Here is a 24,013-nt window from a genome sequence, read left to right as displayed (position 1 = left end):
TTGAGGACAAGGTTTTGGAGACAGTGTAAGGAAACTGAATAAAGGCGTCAACAATTTCTCCACCGTATAAAGCCTTTTTCTGTATTGGGCACAGTGTCAAACAGTCCTTGTGTTTATATTGAAGCTGTGATGGGGCACAGTGGGTTAAGGAAAAGCCTATGTAATGAGGAGGCACAGTGGGTTAAGGAAAAGCCTATGTAATGAGGAGGCACAGTGGGTTAAGGAAAAGCCTATGTAATGAGGAGGAACAGAAGATTTGACCCAGAGGAAGGTGCTTACATGGTCAGGCCCAGCTGAGAGGATCATGGAGGAGTTTAGCTCACGTCACTACCTCTTCTCCTTAAGATAATGATGGGGAAAAGGAGAGTGAGTGTTCAGGTGGCTCAGTGGCTCAAACTGGGAGTCTCATATTTAAAATGGATGTCACTGCTATTGTGTTGCTTTAGTGTATCCGAAGTCCTGCCTTTCTATTTCAATTTCCTTTTCAGTTATGTGACACCAGCTATGACAGCCTGTTATAAATGGAAAGCTAGCGTTGCCAGATTTTAATTTGGAGAACACACAATTTATTTTTGACTAATTGGTCCAGTAGGAACAGGAGTAGAATCTAAACAACTTTGGAAGTCTATGGCAAGGCAACAGAGAGGGGGAGGAATTTAATCAACCTTCACCCAGGCGGCCTGTTGACAGATTTCTAGGCTGACTTAATCGATGCGCTTATTTCTCAGGTAGGACCTCACAATTATTTGGACCTGATTTCACTATACTTCATTCTTTTTATGATGTTATAAAGTAACTAGTTTGGAATTCCTTTTCAGGCCACACCAAAGAATCCTATATAATAAAATGCTAATATGCAAATCAACCGAAGGGCGGAACGACTGGTCGCTATGACATGCACTGACCACCAGGGGCAGACACTCAACTCAGGAGCTGCCCCCTGGTGGTCAGTGAGCTCCCACAGGGGGAGCACTGCTCAGCCAGAAGCCGGGCTCACAGCTGGCGAGTGCAGTGGCAGTGACAGGAGCCTCTCCCGCCTCTGCTGCAGTTGGACATTCCCCGAGGGCTCTCAGATTGTGAGAGGGCACAGGCTGGGCTGAGGGACCCCCCCGAGTGCACGATTTTCATGCACCGGGCCTCTAGTAAAAAAATAAAACCCCACACTTTCTTTTTGTCCAGACTGAAGTGGAGAAATGAAGAGTGCCTAGAAGTTGTGATTCTGAGCTTAAGCTTCACTCGCATGTAAATCATTTTTAGACTACAATAAAGTTAGTAATTAAAACCTCTCTGGTATCCAGAATCAGTGTCAGCCACAATCAAATTGGAGCAATGAACCCGAGACTGCACTCACCAGAGCTGTAAATCATAAACCCATCACCCTCCGGAGCAGGAGCAAAGGGAAGAAGTCAGTGAGCACTGTAATAGGTTCCATATGCTTTTTAAAGAAAGTCTTAAAAAGTACCTAGACTTATGGATCACCATACTTCTGTAGCAAAATTTTACATATGTGAATAAGAAGTGGGAGACACTGTCAATTTTTTGCTTCTGTTTTCTGCTTTTTAAAAATAGTGGAATAATTGTTTATTTAGCTCTGGAAGGGCAGTGCTGGGGAAGTGAAATATGTTCCAGAGAATGTGAAGGAACTGGCAGAGTGGCGCATGAGGGGATGTGGGGAGAAGCTGACTCTAGGCTTTGGTAGCTAAGGAAGTACAGATAAGGAAGCACAAATTTCAGATAACCCTCTTGGCCTTTCCCCTGCTACTTGAGTGCAAAGAGTTAGTGTTTCTCTTTAAGCATTAAAGTTACAAAGCCACGAATAAACATGGCCACGATTCTGTGAAAAACCTGAAAGGCCATGGCAGAATGGAAAAGGAAGCTTCATTCCAAATGAGACAGATCTATATTCAAAATTGGCATTCTGCTATGTGACCTTGAGCAATTAACTTCTCTGAGCGTCAGTGTTACTTGAATAACAATTTAATACCTCCCAGAACTCTCCATGTAATGTCCTGTGCACATCTCTCTTCTAACACTTATCCTATCATTAAAAAGTGTATCCCATAATTTTGAAACATCTTTCTCTTCATATGATTTCCGATGTTTCAGTGATTTGGATTAAGAGCTCCCAGTATGTAAGCTGATTAAAGGAAGACACATACTTATTTATCTTTATTCAACTCTGCCTCCCGCACACCTTGAATGACTATTACACTGTAACTAAGTAAAATGTTAGGGACTTCCCCTTCCCTCCATGTGCATAGCATGGTGCTGGGTAAGGTTTAGGCAATCTAACGGCCATGTCCCTGGAAGTTTGCCATGTTGCAGCAGTAGGTCATATTGGCCCAGTGACCCCCTCAGCTAAGAAGGCAGGGATGCGAAATTTGCACAATTGCTATTGTGCTAAGAGGTCTGACTCGAAGACACAATCTCATCAGGTTTCCACTCTGGTTTATTGCAAATAGCAAGGTCAAGCTGAGGCAATGAAAAAGAAATGGAGAAAGTGGAAAGTCCTGTAAAAGTTTCAGGAGGGAAAATTAAAAGAGAAAAGAAACTGCAACCCAGTTGGAATGAAATGGTGACACAGAATGAAATGATCCTATTTCCCCTCAGACAGATGCTGCAATGGATTTTATACTGACTCTGAAACTCAAACCGACACCTAACCCAGTACTCAAGCCCCGCATTCCATCCACCCCTCGTGTGTTGGTATTGAAATTGAGACATTTCACAAATTTGGCTATCAAATACTGTGTGTGTGTGTGGAAAAAGGGCAGATAAAATGGGCCAATTAGACCACAGTCACATCTGTCCAAACTCTAACCCTTAACCTTAGCGAGAACATAATCTAGGATCAAACGCAGAAACCCTGCAGATGTACACAGTCATTTCATACAGCCTTTGAAGAGGCTGCGATGGCCGGCTGGCACTGTTCTGAAGGCCTGATGAGAAATCCAGCTTGGCCCTGCTAGGAATATTTTCAGTTTTAAAGAAAAAGGAGGTTCTAATTCCGTAACTATTTGATATATCCCAGCAAGGTTCTCCACATAGGCTGAGTTGAAAACACCCCTGACTCTGTTGCTATGTAAAGCAGTTTTCAAATATGTTTTGGAAACCTGTTTGAGATTTGAGAATAAAACTTGGTTTTCAGTTGCCTTATTTAGGCTTAAGATTTTTTGGTTCAACCCCAAAATAATGTGGGGTTCTATCTTTAATGGACCATGGAGGGTAGATTCAGTAGCTGCCTCTCATGCAACAATCCACATGAATGCAGGACCCATTCTCTATTGGTGCACCCTATAGAACATGACGTGAGAGGGGGAAAAAGGAAGAAACAAGAAAAAGCAGTTGGTTTGTTCTTACAGAGTTAGCTAATAGACTATTTAAAAACAATTGAAAGTCATTAACAATAATGCTTGCACCTTTTCCAATATATGTGGAACATAACCAACATAACTGCATTTACTCAGGAAAATGTCATTATGCTATGGCAAGTTCAAGTGTTTGGGAGGGTTTCTTAGAATTCAGTAAGATATTGCTTTGACTTTTAAATATATATATATTTTTTAAGAATTTAAATTAAAATATTTTTTTATTGATTTCAGGGAGGAAGGGAGAGGGAGATAGAGAGATGGAAATGTCAATGATGAGAGATAATCTTTGATCAGCTGCCTCCCACAAGCCCCTTTACTGGGAATCAAGCCCACAACCCGGGTATGTGCCCTGATGGGGAATGGAACTGTGACCTCCTGGTTCATAGGTCAATGCTCAACCACTGAGCCACACCAGCCAGGGCTTCTTCTTCTTCTTCTTCTTCTTCTTCTTCTTTGCTGTGGGTACACAGGTCACCAGGGGATAAGCCCACAAGATTTATGTAAGAGTCAGAGTCGGGAAGCAGCATCTCTAGTGGTTCCTCTTTGATTTCATCGTCTCTTAGTGTTCTTCTGTTCACATGGTGATGGAGCTTTTGATCCTACGTGGAATGGGTTTGACAGATTATATCACAGATGCAGATAAAAAATGCTGAGAAGAAAGTAAAAAATGTAAGCCAGTGATAGAACTCCCCCTAACACAAGGCAACACAGATCCCGCCCTTGCCCATGCTGGATGGATATTGGACCCATTCCTGTGTCCCTCGCACCACTTATGGCATTTAGTCCTATTTCATAGGTCAAGGTCAGTGAAGGGTCAGCATAGTTAGATGGAAATGAAGATGCTGCTCTAAATATAAAGCTTTCTGCATCTTGTTAGTCTAGCAAATTGGTGTCTGGGTATTCAGCAGTACCAACTAGATGTAATCACTACTGTGGGAAACTAATCAAGAGTCCTCTATATGGAGCAAGATGTTACCTGACCTAATGAAAGGAATTATAATTAAGAATACATGATATGTGTAGAAATCATGGTTTCCTTGCTGCTTAGAGACTGAGAGAAGGGATGAGGGTTGGCCTTGTGCCAGGTCACCACACATGCGTCTCCCAGAAGTGTTTTCTTGAAGGAGATTTCCCCCCAACATGACCTATGGTCTAGTAAAATGACTGTAGTTAAGTAGAATAGACTTCTGGTTTTGATAAAGTAAAAGATTGAGAACAGACTGCTCTTTAACCTGACATGTAGAAAGGGCAATCTATTTGGAAGTTAGTTTACAATGATTTTTCGTGTTAACTGATAAACTCAACAGATATCCTTCCCCTGCACCTAACATTATTAGGTTCTTGCATTCCTCCCAGGAGAAGCCACCTCTGAATCCTTTCAAGAGCTCAGATTCCTGGGAATTTAGATATTCGACATGGACATGATGCCATTCTATAAGTGGAATATCGACTGTGAAAGCAGAGCAGTGCAGTGTGGTGGTGAGGGCATAACTCGGGGTTATGGCTAGAGAAACACTCTAGGGCTTGTTCCTTAATCTCTCTTGATCTGAGCTTCTCCTGAAGCTGTTTTGAGGATGAACTGTTGCTTATGAGGTTCAAGCCCAGAGCCCAGTGTAGGTGAAAGCTATATTCATTGTGGTGGGTTGGAGTGGGAGGGGAATGTTAAGGCTGTTGCTGTCTTGACTGTTGGGACCTAAAGGATGGCTCTGATCTGAATTAGCTCCACTGCCTTCAATTTAAAGATAACATTTAGCCTGTGACTACTGAAGTGGATGGTGCTTCCCTAAGGGTTTTTGTATTTTGCCCTCATTCAGCCAGTTAAAGCTGGAGTCATAGAATTGTGAAACACTTGAGTTTGGGACAGTCATGTGATTTATAGTCTCATCTCACTTTAAGCTGAGCTTTTTATTGTAATAAAAATGCAGGCCATAAACTTTTTAGTTCGATGTAGTCCCATTTGTTTATTTTTTTCTTTCATTTCCTTGCCTGAGGAGATACATCTGAAAAAATATTGCCTATGTTTTCTCCTAAGATTTTTATGGTTTCAAGTCCAGCATTTAAGTCTTTAATTCATTTTAAGCTTATTCTTGTGTATGGTGTAAGAAGGTGGTCTTGTTTCATTTTTTTTTTTGCATGTATCTGACCAATTTTCCCAACACCTTTTATTGAATAGACTATCTTTACCCCATTGTATGTTCTTGTCTCCTTTGTCAAATATTGACCATAAAAGCCTGAGTTTATTTCTGGGCTTTTTATTCTGTTCCATTGATTTATATATCTGTTGTTATGTCAGTACCATGCTGTTTTGATTACTATGGCCTTGTAGTATAGTTTGATATCAGGTAGCATGATTCCTCCAATTTTGTTCTTTTTTTTAAAATATATTTTTATTGATGTCAGAGAGGAAGGGAGAGGGAGAGATAGAAACATCAATGATGAGAGGGAATCATTGATTGGCTGCCTCCTGCAAGCTCCCTGGGGATGGAGCCCACACCCCGGGCATGTGCCCTTGACCAGAATTGAACCCGGGACCTTTTAGTCCACAGGCCGATGTACTATTCACTGAGCCAAACCATCTAGGCCTCCAATTTTGTTATTCTTTCTCAAGATTGCTGAGACAATTTGGGGTCTTTTGTGGTTCATATACATTTTTGGAATATTTTATCTAGTTCTGTGAAATACGCCATTTAAAGAAATTGATAGGTACCTTGATAGGAATTGCATTTAATCTCTAGATTGCTTTGGGTACTATGGATATTTTAATGATGCTGCTTATATATATGTTTATTTCTTGGCTCTCAATTCTGTTCCATTGGTCTGTGTGTCTATTTTTCTGCCACTATGATACTGTTTTGATTATTGTAGCCTTTTAATACAATTTGAAATCAGGGGATGTACATCCAGAAAGCAACATATTCCTATCCATGAACACAGTATATGCTTCCATTTATTTGTATCTTCTTCAGTGTCTTATAATTTTCCAAGTGCAGGTCTTTTACATCCTTGGTTAAATTTATTCCTAGGTATTTTATTTGTAAAATATGTTTTTATTGATTTCAGAGAGGAAGGAAAGAAGAGAGATAGAAACATCATTGATGAGAGAAAATCATTGATTGGCTGCCTCCTGCATGCCCTACACTGGGGATCAAGCCTGCAACTTGGGCATATGCCCTGACCAGGAATCGAACCATGACCTTCTGGTTCACAGGTTGACGTTCAACCACTGAGCCACACCAACCAGACGGTGTTTTTTTTTGGGGGGGATGTAATTGTAAATGGGATTGTTTTCTCAGTTTCCCTTTCTGACAGTTCATTATTGGTTGTTTTCTGGATGTTTATTTTGTATCCTGCTACTTTACTAAATACATTTATCAATTCTAGTAGGTTTTTTGGGGGGGATCTTTAGGGCTCTCTACATACGGTATCATGTCATTTACAAATAATGACAGTGTTACTTATTCTTTTCCAATTAGGATGCTTTTTATTTCTTCTTCTTGTCTGATTGCTGCGGTTAGGACTTTCAGTACTATGTTGAATAAGAGTGGTGAAAGCAGATATCCCTGTCTTGTTCCCAATCTTAAGGGAAACACAGTTTTTGCCCATTGAGTAGGAAGTTGGCTGTGGGTTTGTCATATATGGCCTTTATTACGCTAAAGTTTGTACCCTTTAGCCCCACTTTGCTGAGAGTTTTTTATCATAAACTAGGGGCCCAGTGCATGAATTTGTGCACCTTGAAAGGAACTGTGGGCCACGAGGCTGCGGTGGGCACAGGGGTGTGTCTTGGCCCATCCTCCAAGCCCCTGCTCAGCCCCTCCTGCCTCAGCCCCCAGTCCCCTGTTGGCCAGCAGGCAGCCCCACTTCCACCACTGCAGCTCCCACACGCTGACGGCGCTGGCCCTGCTCACACCTGCTGACAGCGCAGAGCAATTGGGGCCGGTGCTGTCAGGGGGTGCAAGTGGTGGCTGCTGCCCCCATCGCCCCTTAGGAGCAAGGGGAGGTGGAGAAGCCCTCAGGAGCGATCAGGGCCAGCAGCTGCCGCTCACACCCACTGACGGCACCAAGTGATCAGAACCGGCACTGGGCACCAGCAGCAGGTGCAAGCAGCGGCTCCAGTGCTGGCTGCGGGTGCGAGTGAGGCTGGCGCCAGCAGTGGGTGCGAGCGGGGCCATTGCCGGCAGCAGGTGCGAGAGGCGGCTGCCAGCCCCGATCGCCTCTTAGGAACAGGGGGAGGTGGAGAAGCCCTGAGGGACGATCGGGGCTGGTAGCCACCTCTCGCACCCGCTGACAGCGCCAAGCAATTGGGGCCAGTGCTGGGTGCCGGCAGTGGGTGCAAGTGGCGACTCTGGTGCTGGTTGTGGGTGCGAGCGGGGCCGGCGCCGGCAGCAAGTTTGAGCTCCGGGCGGGACCTTGGCGCGCGGGAGCAAATAATTTTTAGTAACCACCAGAGGCTCGCCCCAATGACAGCGACCGGTGCCCTACCTTGGTCTGGTGCCTCCGCTCATCTGCTTCACCATTCTGGCACGGCCACAGGCTGCGGTGTTTCATGCTCTGCCACCTGCTGCAGACGCCCGCCATGTTCCACGCATGCACCCTGGTGGTCAGTGCACGTCATAGTGACCGGTTGTTTGGTTGTTCTGCCATTCGGTCTCTTTGCATATTAGGGTTTTTTATATATAGATGGGGCTGGATTTTATCAAGTACTTTTTCTGCATCTATAAATATGATCATGTGATTTTTATCCTTTATATTGTTTATGTGGTATATCACATTTATTGATGTATCAGTATTGTATCAACCTTGAATTCCCAGAATAAATTCCACTTGATCATGGTGTATGATCTTTTTAATGTTTGCTAGATCTGGTTTGCTAATATTTTTTTGAGGATTTTAGCATCTATGTTCATTAGGGATATTGGCCTACCACAGTGGTTGGCAAACTCATTAGTCAACAGAGCGGCAAACTGTGGCTCGCGAGCTGCATGTGGCTCGCAAGCCGCAGTTTACCGACCACTGCCTACCGTCAACAAAATGAAAAGACAACCCACTGAATGGGAGAACATATTCACCAATGGTGCATCTGATAAGGGGCTAATATCCAAAACTTATAAAGAACTTAATACAATTCAACACCAAGAAACAAACAATAGGATGTGAGGGCGATCTGGCTGCGACATCTGTCACCCCATTGATCGCCAGGGTTGATTCGGCTGATCTGGCTGGCTAGGCGGGTGTCCCCCTCCTCCCTCACCGATCCATGTGCGTCCCTCCCGAAGCTGCGTGCTCGGTTGAAGATGATGACCTTCCCCCCAGAGGAGAGGACTGGTCTTTGGCCAAGGGTATACGAGTAGCTGCACTCCCCTGCTAGAACCTCCAAACAAGCTCTCAAGAAACAAACAATAAAATTAAAAAATGGGCAAAGGACTTGAATAGACACTTCTCAGAAGAGGACATACACATGGCCTGTAGATAGATAAAAAGATACTCAATGTCACTAATCATCAGAGAAATGCAAATTAAAGCTCCAATGAGATATCACCTCACACTTGTCAGAAAGACTATCATCAATAAATCAACAAACAAGTGTTGGTGAGAATGTGGAAAAAAGGAAACCCTCATGCACTGTTGGTGGGAATGCAGATTGGTGCACCACTGTGGAAAGCAGTATAGAGTCTCCTCAAAAAATAAAAAATTAAAAATGACCCAGTGATTCCACTTCTGGGAATATATCCGAAGAAACCCAAAACACTAATTTGAAAGAATATAGGCACCCTATGTTCAGTGCAGCATTATTTACAATAACCAAGATTTGGAAGAAGCCCAAGTGCCCATCAGTAGATGAGTGGATAAAAAAAGTTGTGGTACATTTACTCAATGGAATACTACTTGGCCATAAAAAAGAAGGAAATCTTACTTTTTGCAACAGAATGGATGGAGCTGAAGAGTATAATGCTAAGTGAAACAAGCCAGTCAAAAAAAGACAAGTACCGAATCCCAAGATGGCAGCCACCATGAAGAAGGCAGCTGCAGAAGACGTCAATGTTACTTTTGAAGATCAACAAAAGATAAACAGATTTGCACGGAATAAGAGTGGAATCACAGAGCTGAAGGAAGAAATAGATGTAAAAAAGAACTCCAAAATTTAGAAGATGCTTGAGAGGACATCATGCTTGCCGATGAAGACTGCTTAATGATACCTTATCAAATTGGTGATGTTTTCATTAGCCACTCTCAAGAAGAAACACAAGAATTGTTAGAAGAAGCAAAGAAAAATTTGCAAGAAGAAATTGATGCCTTAGAATCCAGAGTGGAATCCATTCAACGGGTGTTAGCAGATTTGAAAGTTCAGTTATATGCAAAATTTGGGAGTAACATAAATCTTGAAGCTGATGAAAGCTAAACATTTTATATTACCTTTAAAATTTAATAAACTTGAATATTGTTTAAAAAAATAAAATGACAAGTACCAAATGATTTTACTTGTATGTGGAATCTAATGAACAAAATAAACTAACAAATAAAATAGAAACAGACTCATAGAGACAGAGAATAGACTGACAGCTTTCAGAAGGAAGTAGGGTTGGGGGATGGGTGAGATGAAGGGGAAGGGATTAAGCAAAAAACAAAACAAACCCAAAATTCATAGACACACACAACAGTATGGTGATTACCAGAGGGAAAAGGTGGTGGGGAGAGGTAGAAGAGGGTAAAGTGGGGGTGGGGGGGTGGGGGAGGGATAAATGGTGATGGAAGATTTGATTTTGTGCGTTCACACAATACAATATACAAATGATGTATTATAGAATTGTATAACTGAAACCTATATAATTTTATTAACCAATGTCACCCCAATAAAAAAATGCAGGCCATAGAAAATGTCGTCCCTTAGAATTCTCTCTTCCTTAGACCCTGAGGGATTCTTCCTGTTCTCAGCTTCTGATCTGTTTAGATATCCTCTCTCTCCCCCATGTCTGTTTTGCAGATTTGTTTCCAGGCTGCCTGGGCTGAATGGAGACCAGGAAAGGAGCCCAGCTGTTTTCCTTGTGTTGGCTCTCTGTGCTGAGCAGGAATTGCTGAGCAAAAGAGCAGCATTTCTCCAAGGAGGTTCACAAGGGTAGTACAAAACCAGTCTGGTTTTTTTTTTTTTAGGCTTTAAAAAAATAATTCTTAAAAACTTCTGCCAAATACTATCAGTGAGGGGGGAAAAGTACATAAAGTCTGAAGTGCAGTTGGACCAGCCTTTAAAAAATATCAACTTTAATGAAGCAGGAATGTTTTGCATTTCTTTAATTTTCTACATTTAACAGGAGACAGTTGCAGTCAGAGAAAGTCACTTCGGACTCCACAGACTCTATTGTGCAACCTCACTCAGTCTGAGTGAGACAGTACATAATTAAAATGCCTTTGAAAATGATTGCCCAGTGATTGACATTTGTTCCAAATACATCATAGTGGCAAATGCTTAATCTTTTATTTCAGTAAAGGTTTTATTTTGTAATGGAAAAAAATAAAATAAAAAAATTTAAAGATAATTGAGCTTTTTTTTTTTTTTTTTTTTTTTTAAATGACGCAATAAATTTATGTCTAGCCTTGCTCTCAAAAAGCTGGCAGTCTAGCAGGGGTGATCAGAGTAAGGTGAGGAAAGCAAATAGACTAGAAGGCTGCTGAGAGTCCAAAGAGGAAGAGGTAACGAGGATCTGTTTACCTCCTATTAGATTGACATATACAGTCACTTTAAACTCAACCAACTTCTAGTATTGCAGTGAGAGGATTTGATATGCCTCCTTTCCCTGGACAAACACTGCCCAGCACTGGGAATCTCTCTATGCCATAGCCTCCTAGAGTCCTTTCCATCCGACATCTGTCTTTGCCCCAGTCTTTATTTCACACAGGAATCCTGGATCCCAGAGAGCTGCTTTTGCCCTGTTTTCAAGAGGAAGAGACTGGGGAGACCACTATGATGTACCCCCACAACTGATAAGGCTGTATCTTTTTTTTTTTTTTTAATATTTTATTGATTTTTTACAGAGAGGAAGGGAGAGGGATAGAGAGTCAGAAACATCGATGAGAGAGAAACATCGATCAGCTGCCTCCTGCACACCTCCCTACTGGGGATGTGCCTGCAACCAAGGTACATGCCCTTGACCAGAATCGAACCTGGGACCCTTGAGTCTGCAGACCGACGCTCTATCCACTAAGCCAAATCGGTCAGGGCAAGGCTGTATCTTAAGACCTTTTTGGATTCTCCAATTCGTAAACACCACAATGGCCATCATGACTAGAGAAGTCGGCCACTGAACCAGAATCTGGATGCTAAGGATTAGCAAGTGCACCAAACACCAGCTTTACAAAGCCTTAGCAAACTTACAGTTGACAAGGTGTCAGAGAATTTTGTGTTGTTCTCAAGTAGTTAAAACTCAGATGTTATATCCATGAATGCCAAGGGGCTATTTATATTATCGTATTGTTTGTCTGACTTGAATAATGCATAATGTGGGAATAAATACACAATATGAGATAAATCACAGCCTCATTTAGTAGTGTAAAACCCTCAGCTGGACCGGGAAAATAATTCAATGCATCTTAGTTTTGTTTTCTACATTTGGGGGGAGGCGGATGCTTTATCTTATAAATGTAAGGGATCTCAGCAGTCTTGCAATCTATCTGTTCATAGTGAAGATGAGGAAACGGAGGCTGAGAAAAGTGAACTGGTTTGCCAAAGGGTTATATAGAGAATTTACTGTAGCCTCCTGATTTGGACCCAGTCTTCTGACTGGAATTTCAGTGCTTTTTTGTATTATGCTATTCTGAATCTTTGAGTAAATGCAAAGACTGTTGTTTATTTATTATTAGTTTTTAAAATAATTTTTTATTTTTCAATTACAGTTGACATATAATATTACATCAATAGACTTATAGGTGGGAGAGTTGTAGGTATTAGGAGATAACTGTAAACAAACCTGTCTTATCTGGACAGGAGCTCAGGTCATTAGGAGGAAGAATGAGGATGAGAGAAGATAAGAGGAAAGAATGGACAGAAATACCAGTAATCACTGGAAGATACTGGAACGGGGCAAATGCCAGGCATTTTTAAGATTAAAATAAATCTGAGTTGAGTTAAAAAATTAAAAAAAATTATTCAGGTGGAAGCAAGATTTTGTGTGTGTGAAGCAGAAATACTGTATTATTAATTCACATGGTGGAATCTGCAGGGGCAGGAGAAAAGCATGGTTCTAACAGATAATGATAAACACCAAACCATTTCAGCAAGGTTCTGAATATTAACACTTTTTTTTCCAAAAGTATGTAAAGAAGAGAGGGAGGAGGAAAAGATAATGATTTAGAGGGATGTCTCATACATTATTTACTATCATCAGAAGGAAAGTCAAATTCAATAAAGTACATGTTGAGTTATCAAACAAAATCCAGCATGGAGTTTAATACAATAAATACAGATTTCAGTGAAATTGTGCCCTCGCACTTATTATTATTTTAAATCCTCACCCCAGGACATGCTTAATAATTTTAGCAAGAGGGGAAGCAAGAGAAAGAGAGAGAGAGAGAGAGAGAGAGAGAGAGAGAGAGAGAGAGAGAGAGAGAGAGAGAAACATTGATTGGTTGCCTCCCTATGTGCCCCAACCAGGGATCGAACTCACAACCTAGGTATATGCTCTGACTGGGAATCAAACCCGCAGCTGTTTGGTATAAAGGACAATGCTCCATCCAACTGAGCCACACCAGTCAGGGTCCTAGCACTTATATTTAAAGCTATGGTTTAAAAATGTTCATGGGAGTTATGGGTAATTTTTATCAAATGGCAAAAACAGACACTGGTAATGTTAAAATTTTGTGTTCTTAGCTTGTCACTTAATACTTATGATTTTAGGATTAGCCCCTTAGGAGCTGCTCATTTACTTTTGGTACTTATTGATCATTTAGGATATGAAGCTGTCATGAGCCTTCTGTTACGACCATAGAAAATATGATGGCCATTAGTCAATGATTATTATTATTATTTTTTAAATATATATATATTTTATTGATGTTTTACAGAGAGGAAGGGAGAGGGATAGAGAGTTAGAAACATCGATGAGAGAGAAACATCGATCAGCTGCCTCCTGCACACCTCCCACTGGGGATGTGCCCGCAACCAAGGTACATGCCCTTGACTGGAACCGAACCCGGGACCCTTCAGTCCGCAGGCCGACACTCTATCCACTGAGCCAAACCGGTCAGGGCAGTCAATGATTATTTTTGAAGAAATGGGAGAAATGCTATTATGTTATACATGTTATATCATAAGCATAGTGTAGTAAATATTTAAAAATAAAAACACAGACCTTATAAGTACAAACTTTAAAGATAAAAATTTATTTAAGGAAATACTTTCTCATTGATAATACTATATTTTTGATTATTTATATTTTTGATTATTTGTATAATCATAATCAAATTATTAGTTTCACTAACTTCTGTTATCAATTTCTGGTTAGATAGCTATAATTTATAAATATTGATTAGAATGATGTTTGGATATAACCTAACTTTAAAAATATTAATAAAAAAGCTTTCAGCTTTGGTGGACATGTTAGGGCTCTGGGATTTGATGGCACAGTGACCTCAACAACCCTTCCACGGCTTTTCTCATCGGCAGAGTGTTTCTCAGGGTTGAGCACAAGCACCTTCCTGGCCCTTGTGTTGCTTCTCATGCAGTAGAAACAGTGGGTAATCACAAACCTTCTACACTTACACAAACACAGTCCTCAAGCAATTGTATTTTACATTTTTGAGCAGAATTTTGCTTCTGTGTTACCTGATCAGATATGTGCCTTTATATACATACAGCTTCCTTTCTCCACGCCACCTCCAACTTAAGTGTGATCTCACCATTCAGTGGTTTAAACAAAGGGTCTGCTCTGGGTTTCAGGTGTTTTAGTTGACAGTCTTCAAAACTGATTTCCAGAAGAGCTCATAAGGCTTATGATATTTTTAGACAAATTATTGAATAGAATTGAAGATTCTGCCTTTTAGTTTTACAGTGCGTTCACCTTGCCTGTTGCATGAGCTTGGATTAGTGGTGCTTGTATGGAAGTTGGCTTGTAAGCCTTGACTGTGTGTTTTAAGAAAAAAGGCAGTAGGTCAACTCTAAGACGTGCAGCATGTCAGAGGTAGAGAAAGTCTACATATTCCTCCTGCTTTATAGACTCCAGTATATAGACTTCTGGGGAAACAGATAGGAAACCTATGATGCATGTTTAAAGAAGGTATGGAGTGGAGCTTACGATTTGAAGAGAGAAAAGGTAGGTAGGTGGCAGGATGGGCTTATATGATATGTGGGGGCCAGTGAAAAATGAAAATGCAGGGCCATTTGTTTGAAAATTCAAAATTTCAAGACAGTGACAATAGAACATTCAACCAAGTATGGGGCCCTTCTGAGCTCAAGGCCTGTGTGACTGCACAGGGCGCACTCATCAAGCCTGCCCTGGCCAGAAATTGAGATGAGAGCAAAAAGAAAAAGGAATAATCTATTTTTCCTGTGTTTCCCTTCCTCTTTCTATCCCACCCTTATCTATGTACTCATCAGATGTGACCATCTGTGCAGGGGGGACTATGGGGCCAATTAGCTAAGACACTGACACTTTAGTCTGTGGGGAGGGGCCTGAGAGAAGGGTTGTATTACACCATGATGGGGACGGGGGTGGGGGTTGAAGGTCTTCTGAACTGACTTAGGACAGAGAGCATTATCTTGGAAATCTTACAGCTTTCTAGCAATGTATTAAAGCTACTTCTCTGAATCTAACCTTTCATTGCTGTAAAATGGTGATAGCTACCTTGCAGAGTTATTGTAGGGATTAGAGATCATGCAGAAGATACCCGGCATGATGGCTGGTATGCAATGGGAGCTCAATAGATATTGCATGTATAGTCTTTTTGTGTGTGTGCGCGAGTGAGGAGATGTATTGAGTGAGGCTGGGTGAAAAGGCCTCAAGTCTCAGGGTGGAGGATCTCAAAATGCTTGAAGAGCCTCTAAGAGCTGGCTGCCTCTCTGCATCCATCCTTAGTTCCCAAGTGCTTTGGGGTGGTTTAAAACTCCGAATTGCATCTTCTTCCCAAGCAAGGCAAGCAATGATCTGGGGGAAGTCAGTACACAGTAGAGTTCAGTCCAACACTGAAAATTTGCCAACTTTCACCCACGCTGCGGAGATGAGAAAGCAGCTGTGGGCAGACACCAGTGAGAGTGTGGGATCGCTGGGATACATTAGGCTTAAAGATGTCCCATTGTTCACCCTGAGATTTTGTAGTTTGTGTATTTTATCCTGTTACGTTTCCATGATATACAAAGGACATAGCCAAAACCATTTCATGTAGTTTTCCCACTTTGTTTTGATTTATTATTTGTTGTTTACAGTGTTATCTCCAATAACAACAATGGAATTTCCTTCCCTACTAATCTGGCCTGTTTCCATTTTGCCTGTTTATTTGAATTTCCTTTTTGGACTGAAATCTCTGCATGACTCTGCTTTGTTTATTTCCTTGCATGTATGTGTCAGCATCATTTATTAGTATGTCCACTCAGAACAACTTTGTTCATTAATTATAAAGGTCCTGTTTCCTGGTTCCTAATGGGAGTGTCTGAAGTGCTCCAGCTTGCTCAGTAACTAAATCGGTTTGGGTTAGCAGCTTCCACATCACTGCTTTCTGCAGGCAGATGGCTTGCTCTCCATGGCTTACAGATGCAAAGGGAGGCAGCAAAGTAACTCCACAGCCGAAGGCCCTTTTCTCAAAACCTCTGACTTAACCCTGCCCGCTTATCAGTGTTGATTTCCATTTGCTTTTTTTTTTTTTTTTTTTTTTTTAAATAAATCTTTATTCAGATTATTACAATTATTTCTCCTTTTTTCCCCCATAGTTCCCCTCCAGCCATTTCCCACCCCACCTTCTGCCCTTACCTACCCCCCACTGTCCTCATCCATAGGTGTATGATTTTTGTCCAGTCTCTTTATGAACCCCCCCATACCCCTTTCCCCCTGAGAATTATCAGTCCACTCCCTTTCTATGCCCCTGATTCTATTGTATTCACCAGATTATTCTGTTCCTCAGGTTTTTAATTCACTTGATTTTTAGGTTCACTTGTTGATAGATATGTATTTGTTGTTCATAATTTTTCTCTTTCCTTTTTTCTTCTTCCTCTTCTTTAAGAATACCTTTCAGCATTTCATATAATACTGGTTTGGTGGTGATGAACTCCTTTAGCTTTTTCTTGTCTGTGAAACTCTTTATCTGCCCTTCAATTCTGAATGATAGCTTTGCTGGGTAGAGTAATCTTGGTTGTAGGTTCTTGCTATTCATCACATTGAAAATTTCTTGCCACTCCCGTCTGGCCTGCATAGTTTCCGTTGAAAAGTCAGCTGACAGTCGTATGGGTGCTCCCCTGTAGGTAACTAACTGTTTTTCTCTTGCTGCTTTTAATATTCTCTCTTTGTCTTTTGCTCTTGGCATTTTAATTATGATGTGTCTTGGTGTAGTCCTCTTTGGATTCCTTTTGTTTGGGGTTCTGTGGGCTTCCTGGACTTGTAAGTCTATTTCTTTCACCAGGTGGGGGAAGTTTTTGGTCATTATTTCTTCAAATAGGTTTTCAGTATTTTGCTCTCTCTCTTCTTCTGGCACCCCCATAATTCTGATGTTGGTACGCTTGAAGTTGTCCCAGAGTCTTCTTACATTATCTTCAACTTTTTGGATTTTTTTTTTTGCTTTTTGCTTTTTCGGTTGAGTGTTTTTTGCTTCTTTGTATTTCAATTCTTTGACTTGATTTTTGTGTTCCTCTTGTCTGTTTTTGGGTCTCTGTATAATATTTTTTATTTCAGTCAGTGTATGTTTAATTTCTAGTTGTTCCTTTTTCATCTCTTCGAGGGTCTCGTTATATTTATCGGCCTTTTCTAGGATATTCTTAAAAAGCCTTATAACCGTGGTTTTGAATTCTATATCCAGTCGTTTGTTTTCCTCCATTTCTTTCGTTTGTGATCTGATTCTTAGACGCCGCATTTTCACTGCTTCCCTGAGTTGGTAGATTTGTGTGCTAGGTTTCCAATTTGGCCCAGTGGGTCTGCCTCCCCAGTTAACCTGGGGTGGACTCTCTTGGTGCACCCCTTTGTGGACTGTGTGTACAGCCTTGTTGTAATTAAGTCTTTATTGTTGTTGGTATCACTGGGAAGAATTGACCTCCAGGCCAGTTGGCTGTAAGGATCAGCTGTGTCTATGCTGGGAGAAGTCCGGTGCTGGAGACAGCCTTATAGGATTAGACTTGCCAAATTGCAATTGCCTCTGTGCTCTGCTTGGATGGGGTGGAGTCTCAGTCTTGGCTTCCCATCAGCCTTGCCCTTGCTAGCACGTGTGTGCCTTCAGTCCTCTGCCTTCCCGGCTCCCGATTCTCTGCCCGAGAGTCCAGACTCCCCCCACAAGAGCGTGGGTCTCCGGGGGCTCGCCTGGAACTGGGGTTCACTGCAGTCAGAACTGGGGCTCACTTCAGTCAGAACTGGTGTTCGGTGCCGTCAGGAGCCTCTAACTCCCTTCCGCTAGGGAAAGCCTGTGGCAGCCTCCCGCAGCCTTTGTGCGCACTGGCGCGAGCGGACTTTCAGTCTTCCGCCTTCCCCGGCTCCCGAGTCTCCGCCTGAGAGTCCAGACTCCCCCCACAAGAGCGTGGGTCCCCGGGGGTTCGCCTGGAACCGGGGTTCGCTGCAGTCAGAACTGGGGTTTTGTGCCGTCAGGAGCCTCTCACTCCCTTCCGCTAGGGAAAGCCTGTGGCAGCCTCCCGCAGCCTTTGTGCGCACTGGCGCGAGCGGACTTTCAGTCTTCCGCCTTCCCCGGCTCCCGAGTCTCCGCCCGAGAGTCCAGACTCCCCCCACAAGAGCGTGGGTCCCCGGGGGTTCGCCTGGAACCGGGGTTCACTGCAGTCAGAACTGGGGCTCACTTCAGTCAGAACTGGGGTTTTGTGCCGTCAGGAGCCTCTCACTCCCTTCCGCTAGGGAAAGCCTGTGGCAGCCTCCCGCAGCCTTTGTGCGCACTGGCGCGAGCGGACTTTCAGTCTTCCGCCTTCCCCGGCTCCCGAGTCTCCGCCCGAGAGTCCAGACTCCCCCCACAAGAGCGTGGGTCCCCAGGGGCTCGCCCGGAATAGGTGTTCAGTGCAGTCAGAACTGGGGTTCAATGCGGTCGGGGGCTCCCTTCCCCCTTCCGCCAGAGAAAGCCAGCCAGGCACTCCGCCGCCCTTCCTCTCTGCGCGCACAAAGACCCTTTGCCGTACCTCCAATTCTCTGTGAGCTTTTCTCCTTCCTTCTAGTTGTAGAATTTTCACTCAGTCAGCTTTCCTGCGGTTCTGGATGATGTCCGTTCTGTCTTTTAGTTGTAGTTTTGAAATTGTTGTGCGAGGCAGCAGTTTAGGTGTTTACCTATGCCGCCATCTTGGTTTCTCTACCTCCCCAATGTCCTCCATTTGCTTTTATTTAGGCAGTCGGCTATGTGAGGACCTGCTTTTTGCAGACATGCTCAATTCCTTGAGGACGTGTCCGTGAAACCTAGTCTGTTGCTAACTAATGAGCAACTGCAGCTCGCAGTGCTAGCTGCTTGGGAGTGTAGCATGAATGTTAGACTTGGTCCTTTCTTATGAAGGGCTTACAGCCAATAACAAAGTTAAAGAGGTAACTTGACTTATCCATCTGTTACCTGAATATATTAGATCTGGATTCTCATGATTGACTGAATTAACCAATTCATGAAACATTTATTTAGTACTTACCCTGTTACATGACACCATATCTAGTGTCAAGATGCTTAAAAGGCCAGAAGGTAGAAATAGAATTGAAAGCAAATAAATATAATAAAGTCTTGTAGGTAACATGATGGAAATCTGTCCAGAGTATACATAGAGATTAACAAAGGAGTCTTTATTCTCTTGGGGGTGGGTGGAGAGGAAGCATCACCAACAAAGACAAAAGGTACTGGATGTATTTGAGGTCCATAAGTACTTTCAAATGGCTGAAACAGAGTGGCTGAGAAGGCAGGAGGGCATGGTGGGAGAAGGCAGTTGGAGGAAGGCAGACATAAAGGGCTTTGGATGTCACATTAAGGTGTTTGGATTTTATTCTCTGGGAAAAGTTTCAGGTAGGTGGAACATCATCATTAGATTTTCTTTTCAGAAAAATTACCCTGAGAAGGGCACATTCAGGGGGACTTGAATGGAGGCCAGAAGATTCCTTTGGACAGTATGGTGCTGAGCAGGCATGATGTGATTCTGTATAAGCCAATGGCAGATAGAAAGGTATCAAGGAAAAAAAAATAGAAAGATATCAAGGAGTAGACTTTATAGAATAGCTATCAATTTTAGATATTTTTATATAGCAACTGCTGATGAAACTGGAGCTCAAGAAAGTAACACAGCCAATAAACATAGAAGAGAATCTTCTGTGCTTCCATTTGCCGTTAGGAAATGTGGTTATTGTCACACTATCCTGTAACACTCTATACAGTGATTACTTGTATACAACCCTTTCTGCCCCGGGGCACTAAGCTTCTTAAGGTTAGGATTCAAACTACCGAGTTATTTGCATATGCCCAGCATGGAGCCTCGTCTAAACAAGTGTGCAGTCGTTTGATGCCACCGCCAGTGCTTCTTGCACATGCACTGCATGGCATGCAGTATGCGAGCATCACTCAGGCTCATCTTAGAGCCACCCATTTCCATCTCTCCTCCGGAGGGGCCAGGACCAAGGGACAAGCTGAGGGTGCTTTTTACTTTGCTCTAACATTTATGTCACTTCATTCATCGTCAAGATGCGTCCCTCCCTCCAGAAGCCTGTGTTAAAATACCAAGAACAAATATTTAAAATATAAAAAGTGGCCGTAAAAGCTGATGCTTTTGTGATACTGTCGTCAGTGGTCTCATTATTCACAAATCAAGCATGATAATTTGCTTCTCTATCTCTTTTTACGTTACTTAATGTTTTAACCTAGATCACACTTTATTCTTCCACACAGGTCCGTAATGCCTCCCGCCTGGCTCTTTCAAGATGGAGGGGAAGCCTGTGGGAGAGCCTACTCAAGTGGTGTCTAAATTCAAACTTCCCACCAAGGTGGAAGGCACAGGGCACTGGCTGGAGGAAGATCATGCTCGAATATGGGAAGTTTTAAAGACAGAGGAGGTAAGACAGCCCTAAATAACACAGGTGGTGCAATGATGGATTTTCTTCCCCTGAGACCATAATTCTGAGTGTAGCCAGCACCACAGGCCAGCTTGGGAAATTATTATGTGAGGCCACAGGCACTTCGTGACTGGAGAACAGTGAGTCAGGGTTATGTCCCTTGGACATTAATGACTCCACAGGGATTCAGCTAACAGAGATAGCACTTAGGCCTTAAAATGTACACGTAGACATTCTTTTTGTACAATCCTACCAAATCTAATTGGGAAATAAAATCATGGGGAGAAAGTTGATAATGAAGGATCAATCATAACAAGTGGAAGTATATAAATTTGTTGTTTGACAGCTACATGATCAGTTAGGGCTCTTTGGTTGCAAGCAACAGACATGAACTCTGATTAATTTACAAGAGATGGGAAATCATTGGAAGACAGTGGGAGACTCACAGGATTGATGAGTTGTTTGGAAAAGCAGGCTTAGAAATAGGTCAGGAACCAAGTCAGTAGGAACTGCTCAGGGTACTGCTCCTGGTATAAATTCCAAAGGGCTTCCCACCCTCTCCTCATTCTCACATTTCTCTGCTCAAGATGCAAAGCCATGGGGGAGAGAGGCTTACTGCCAAGCTTAGTCACATGTTTTTCTCTTCTGTAAAGAGAGAAGGATGCTGCCATGAGAAATCATTATACCAAGTCCTCACAGCACTTGTGTTTAGAGTTCAAATCTCACTTTTTTTAACTTAACATGTTTCTAAGTTTTTAAGATTCAGCGACATTAATACATACTAGAGGCTTGGTGCATGGATTCGTGCACCAATGGGGTCCCTTGTCCTGGCCTGCGGGGATCAGTGGACCTCCGCGTTGCCACAGCCTGGCCTTACCTGCCAGCTCCTCGGGCTCCAGCCCGCTGTCCGCGTTGTCAATCCTGCACAGCATGAAGTAGTGTGTGAAGCGGCAGGCAGCTGGGGAGGAGCCCAAGCCCGGGCTGGGTGCTGCGCCACTCCCGCTCATCCTGGCCTGCTGCGCCTACCACCCGCCCCCAAGGCGCGCAGGGGGAGTGTCCGTGGGAGAGGCTTGTGCTGCTGCAGCTGCACTTGTCGTCAGCCCAGCATCTGTCAGCTGAGTGGCGCTCCCGCTGTGGGAGCGCACTGACCACCAGGGGGCAGTTCCTGCATTCAGCATCTGCCCCTGGTGGTCAGTGCATGTCATAGCTACCAGCCAGTCGTCTGGTCATCTGGTCCTCTGGTCCTCTGGTTCCTTAGGCTTTTATATATATAGGTAGTAGTAATTTATTAATTCTCACTGTTGAATAATATACCATTATGTGGCTATCCCATGATTTATTTATTCATTGTTATGTTGATGGACATGTCAATTATTTTCAGTTTTTTGGTCATTATAAAGAATGCCACTATGAACATATTTATACATGTCTTGTGCCCCAGTGTAAGACTGTTCCATGTGTTAGAATTTTTCTAGTTTAATATTTATTAGATAATTTTTGAGTTGAGTATGTACAAGTTCCATTTTACAAGTTATTGCCATATTGTTTTCCAAAGTGGTACCAATTTACACTCCCACTAGCAGTGCACAAAGTTTTCCCTATTCTACATCCTTGTCAACTTTTGAAATTGTCAGATTTCTTAATTTTTCTAATCTAGTTGGTATAAAATAGAATCTCATTTTTTTGCTCATTTTTTTTGTCATTTCAATTTCATCTCAGATCATTTTTCTTTTTCCTGTAGAATTTATTTTTAGAAAAGAAGGTTCTAACTATAGCAGAAGTCTTTGTTTGTTTGTTTGTTTGTTTGAAAACGCCCTTAATTCAAGTAACCTCTTAGAATAATAGTTTACATAGATACAGAATTCTAGATCACTTTCCCTCAGTACATTGAAAATATTACATTTTCCTCTGCCTTCCACTGTTTCTGTGGTAAATTAGCTGAAGTCTAATTTTATTTCATTGGATATAATGCCACTTATCTCTATTTAGATCTCCACATTTTTTCTGTTTTGCACTTTTATTCTTCTGTGTTTAGGTGTGAATTTCCTTTTATTTAACCTCTTGAAATTCATAGACCCTCCCAAATAAATTGGTTGGCATTTTTTATCAGTTTGGAAACATCTCTGTAATCTTTTCAAATAATTACTTTTGCTTTATTTTTCTTCTGTAACTCCAACAATATTTATGTTTACTTTTCTCACATTTTGATCATATTCCTTAAATTCTCTTTCAAAGTTATTATCTTTATTTCCTCTCTGTGTTGCATTTTGATGAAATTTAGATGCATCTTCCAATTCACTAATTAACTCGTAAGTTATATCTAATCTGCCCTTTAACTCAACCAATGAGTCTTAAATTTCAATTGTATTTTTTACTTCTAGAAGTTCTGTTTTCTTTTGAAATTTTCTAGTACTCTTTTTTCTCCTGCTTTCTATTCATATTTTTAATTTTTAAGACTGTCAAGAACTGCGAAGGGTCTGAGATTTTATGCTAGTTGCAAGTTAACTCGCCACAGTTGTGTATATGCTGAAAGAAGACATGAGACTCTTGAATCAGAGGCAAAAAAAACACAAAAAAACACTTTATCACTGAAGAAGCAGCAGCCAGTGTCAACATGTTTGTTTTGGTTTCCTATATCCTAATTCCTATAGGAGTGACACAGAGAGCTACCTGCACATGGGAGGATCACTGATCTTTAGGAACTTGCCAGTTTATAGTAGACAGTAAACAAGGCTATACTTTCTCCTAGTGGGAGACATTATCTTATCCTTTAAGGTTACCTGCTGCCAACACAGGCCTGAAAAATGGTCTCGGTAAAGATCAGCCAGGCCTTGATTTTTTTGGCACACAAAGCAAGACATGCAAGAACCAGAGAGACATAGGGAGGAGTATTTCTCAACAATATTGGATACAATGGCTTTCTGATTTGCGTTGGAGATTATAATAGCCATGAGTCTTATTCTACTATATGTTCTTTGTATTGGCTCTTGCACATAGTGTTTTATTTCTTCGTGTGATTTTTTTGACTGTGGGTTCACCTTTCTTGGAATGAAGGGAGTTTTCTCCAGAGAGAACTTGCAATTACTTCTGGGAGCATTACCAGCTGGAATTCACTTTAAAGTACATTCTTAGCTTGTGGTTTTTCAGACCACTCACTGTGAATATAGGCTGGAAACCTATGGATGGGTATGCTTGTTGTAATTAATTCTAAGGGGAAATGACTCTCCCCTCCCTTCCCTGTTGCTATTCAGTACCATATTTTAAGATAAGCTACTTTCCTTCTTCCAAGTTCACCTTAATGTTGAGGGAATAACATTTTGGGCTTCCAGGTTTATGCAGTGGGTATTCCCTACAGATTCTCTCTATCGAGTCAATCCTGGACTTTGTCTATTGTTCCCTGTGTCCTTTAAAGTAATAAAACCTATATTAGTTAGAGTAGCACTAATGTTGTAA

At 42.1% G+C, this 24,013-nt stretch overlaps 1 protein-coding gene and 1 pseudogene across 2 annotated transcripts in view; both read left to right on the top strand.

Moving 5' to 3' along the window:
- RGL1 (ral guanine nucleotide dissociation stimulator like 1) overlaps positions 1-24,013 on the top strand; it is a 229,393-nt gene that overhangs the window by 49,033 nt on the left and 156,347 nt on the right. Inside the window, exon 2 of the mRNA XM_080648603.1 lies at positions 20,397-20,560. Coding sequence (XP_080504729.1) covers positions 20,429-20,560 — 132 coding nt within the window. The 5' untranslated portion in view covers positions 20,397-20,428. The remainder of the gene's footprint in view (positions 1-20,396; positions 20,561-24,013) is intronic.
- LOC308237446 (prefoldin subunit 4-like) lies at positions 9,368-9,768 on the top strand (annotated as a pseudogene). The gene has a single exon. The product of its transcript is annotated as a prefoldin subunit 4-like (transcript).

Source organism: Plecotus auritus (genome assembly GCF_963455305.1).
Source record: "Plecotus auritus genome assembly, chromosome: 12".
In the NCBI taxonomy this organism is placed as follows: Eukaryota; Metazoa; Chordata; class Mammalia; order Chiroptera; family Vespertilionidae; genus Plecotus; species Plecotus auritus.
This window is presented reverse-complemented; position numbering and strand designations above follow the sequence as displayed.